Source organism: Lathyrus oleraceus, chromosome 7, assembly GCF_024323335.1.
Source record: "Lathyrus oleraceus cultivar Zhongwan6 chromosome 7, CAAS_Psat_ZW6_1.0, whole genome shotgun sequence".
NCBI lineage: Eukaryota > Viridiplantae > Streptophyta > Magnoliopsida > Fabales > Fabaceae > Lathyrus > Lathyrus oleraceus.
This window is the reverse complement of record NC_066585.1, coordinates 330,638,758-330,641,355: the sequence shown is the minus strand read 5'-3', so window position 1 is coordinate 330,641,355 and position 2,598 is coordinate 330,638,758. Positions and strand designations below refer to the sequence as shown.

At 31.1% G+C, this 2,598-nt stretch overlaps 1 protein-coding gene across 1 annotated transcript; it reads right to left on the bottom strand.

Moving 5' to 3' along the window:
* Window positions 1-247: 247 nt before the first annotated feature.
* LOC127106262 (uncharacterized) lies at window positions 248-2,339 on the bottom strand. Its single transcript, XM_051043564.1, has 3 exons — window positions 1,841-2,339; window positions 686-915; window positions 248-609 (listed from the first exon to the last, which is right to left on the bottom strand). The coding sequence occupies exons 1-3, from the start codon at window positions 2,175-2,177 to the stop codon at window positions 331-333; spliced, it is 846 nt and encodes a 281-aa protein (XP_050899521.1). The 5' UTR covers window positions 2,178-2,339; the 3' UTR covers window positions 248-330.
* Between the last annotated feature and the right edge of the window lie 259 nt (window positions 2,340-2,598).

Genomic DNA, 2,598 nt, shown 5'->3' with positions numbered 1-2,598 from the left:
TGCAGTTTGTTTTTGAATACACCAAGCAGCCTAGGGCCCTAAAAAAGGATAGTTTGTACAAATGCTATAACAGTGGAATTTGAACAAATTGGGTTTGTTCCGCTTTAGAAAGTTTGTGAAACAGTGTCATATGGCGCTATTACTATATAACACTAATATAGCGAAATTTGAAAAAATCGCTATTTTTTTACAATCTGCAATCGACAACACTGATCAAAACAATTTTTGTTAGCTTTTAATATCCGGAGAAGAGAAAAAAAAAATTGTATTTCCCGTAGTAACATCATAACTCATGTTGCCAAAAAATGTTTAATCCAAATTTCAGCCTATTCATAGTGATGAAAAAATAGGCAAGCCGGGTAAGGTAACACCAGCATCAACAATAAAAATGTTTCCGGTCACATATTCAGAAGAATCGTGAATTAAGTAGCGAACAACTGAAGTTAATGCTGGATTTGAAGTGCCATAATCTTTCAATGGTACTGTTTTTTTGGCCACATTGTTTAGCCAATCTTTCTTCATCAAACTTTCAGTGATTTCGGATTTGAAAAGTCCGGGTGATATTGAATTCACTCTTATTTTGTTTGCCCCCAATTCCAATGCCATCACCTGTTAATTTAAACAACATTTTAACATTAACAGCATGTTTAATTTATAAATCTGATTTAATTTAGAGGCTAATTACCTTTGTTAGCATGTTGACACCTGCTTTTGAACAAGCATATGCAGTAGCTCCAGGTAATTGTCCCCTTTCTAAGCCAGCAATTGAAGAGATATTGATGATTGATCCTTTTCTCTTTGAATCACACATGAGTTTGCATACATATTTTGACACCAACCATGTACCAGTTATGTTCGTTTTAAACACTTTATTCCATTCTTCCTCAGACAATTCCAAGGGTGAACTCACATTTCCTGCACAACACAACAATTAATCAAACAATATGAGATGTTACAAATCAATTTCAAGTGTCCCTTAAGCAAATCCGCACTTATTGTTAGGTTGTACACTATCACTATGTTTGAATCATAGTATTCACAGTTGAGTTGTGTTTGAGATTGTAATGATTATTAACTCTATGCCTACAGAAAAAAATAATAAAAATTTTGACAATAAATTGCTAAATAAAAAAACAGCATATTGTCAAAAATTTCATTATGCAATTGTTATACCAGCCTACCGCTGCACAATAATGTTTTCAAATTAATTAAACGTACGGCTTTGGACTATTGTTGAACTTGATAAAATTATTTTAAAATATTTTACTTCTAATAACAAAACAATAGCTAAACAGATCTAATTTAATACTCCATGAAAGTATAAACTTTAGATAAGTGGCTATTTAAAGTTAGATAAAATATAAACCAAAGTTTTGTACCAAAAGAATTTATATAACCAAAGTTTTTGTGTCACAAATTTGTCTGTTTTCACTGTTGCAAAACGTCTGATTGAAGCTCACATATCAAGATTTTTTCAGACATATGCAATGAGCCATCATAATGTTTTTTAATGTTTTGATATGTTTCAAATTTAATAAAACATTAATATTTATTTTCTTATGCTAGTTTTAATTATTTCTTTTTCTTTTTCTCATTTTTAAACCTAAAACAGTACCCATAGTAGTATTTTTTTATACCTTGTCATGTCATATATATATATATATATATATATATATATATATATATATATATATATATATATATATATATATCAAATCATTTGTCACAGTTATTTTTAAATATAAGAAAAGTCATCATAAACTTTTCATTCAACTTATAGAAAACAACAAAAAAAAAATTATAAAAGTACGTACAGAATATTAAATTGACATGTAATTACCTCTGATACCGGCATTATTAATCAATGCATCGATATGTCCAAAAGCTTCCCACGCCTTCTCCACATACTTCTCTATGGCGGAGCCGTCGGCTGAGACATCAAGCTCCACCGCAACTGCACGGAGGTTTCGCGATTGCTGTGACAGGAACTGTCCATTGATTTCATCACAGACAGACTGGAGGCGGTCTACACGACGAGCTGCCAAGACGACACGGCATCCAGCTTTAGCAAGATCGAGACAGAGATCACGGCCGATGCCGGCAGAAGCTCCGGTGATGAGGACAACTTTTCCGGCAAAGCTGCACCAAGGTTCCAGATGAGAAATCTGTGTTGCCATGATGATTCGAACGAGTTGAAGTGAATATGAGAAATGATTTTTAAAATGTGTTTGGGTGCATTTTTATTGACCGCAAAAATTTGGTGTGTATTTATTGATATGTGAAAAGGGAAAGTTCTTGGAATGAAAGTTCAGAAGAATGGTTTGGTGACAACTAACATGAATGCGATAGAATGCGATGCAAATTACAAATTTTAATGTTAATTATTACTCCTTCCCGTTTCTTTAAGTGTCATTTTCTAAAAAAAATATTTCTTTTTAATATAATAAATAATTAAAAGTATTATAAATAAATAAAAATATTGTTTGAAAAATAATAATAATAATTAACTTTTTTAATATATGTAAAAAATAAAAAAAAATGTAACTTAAAAAGGAATATTGATTGACCAAGATCTGGTTGCTTTTTTAATTTGGGCAA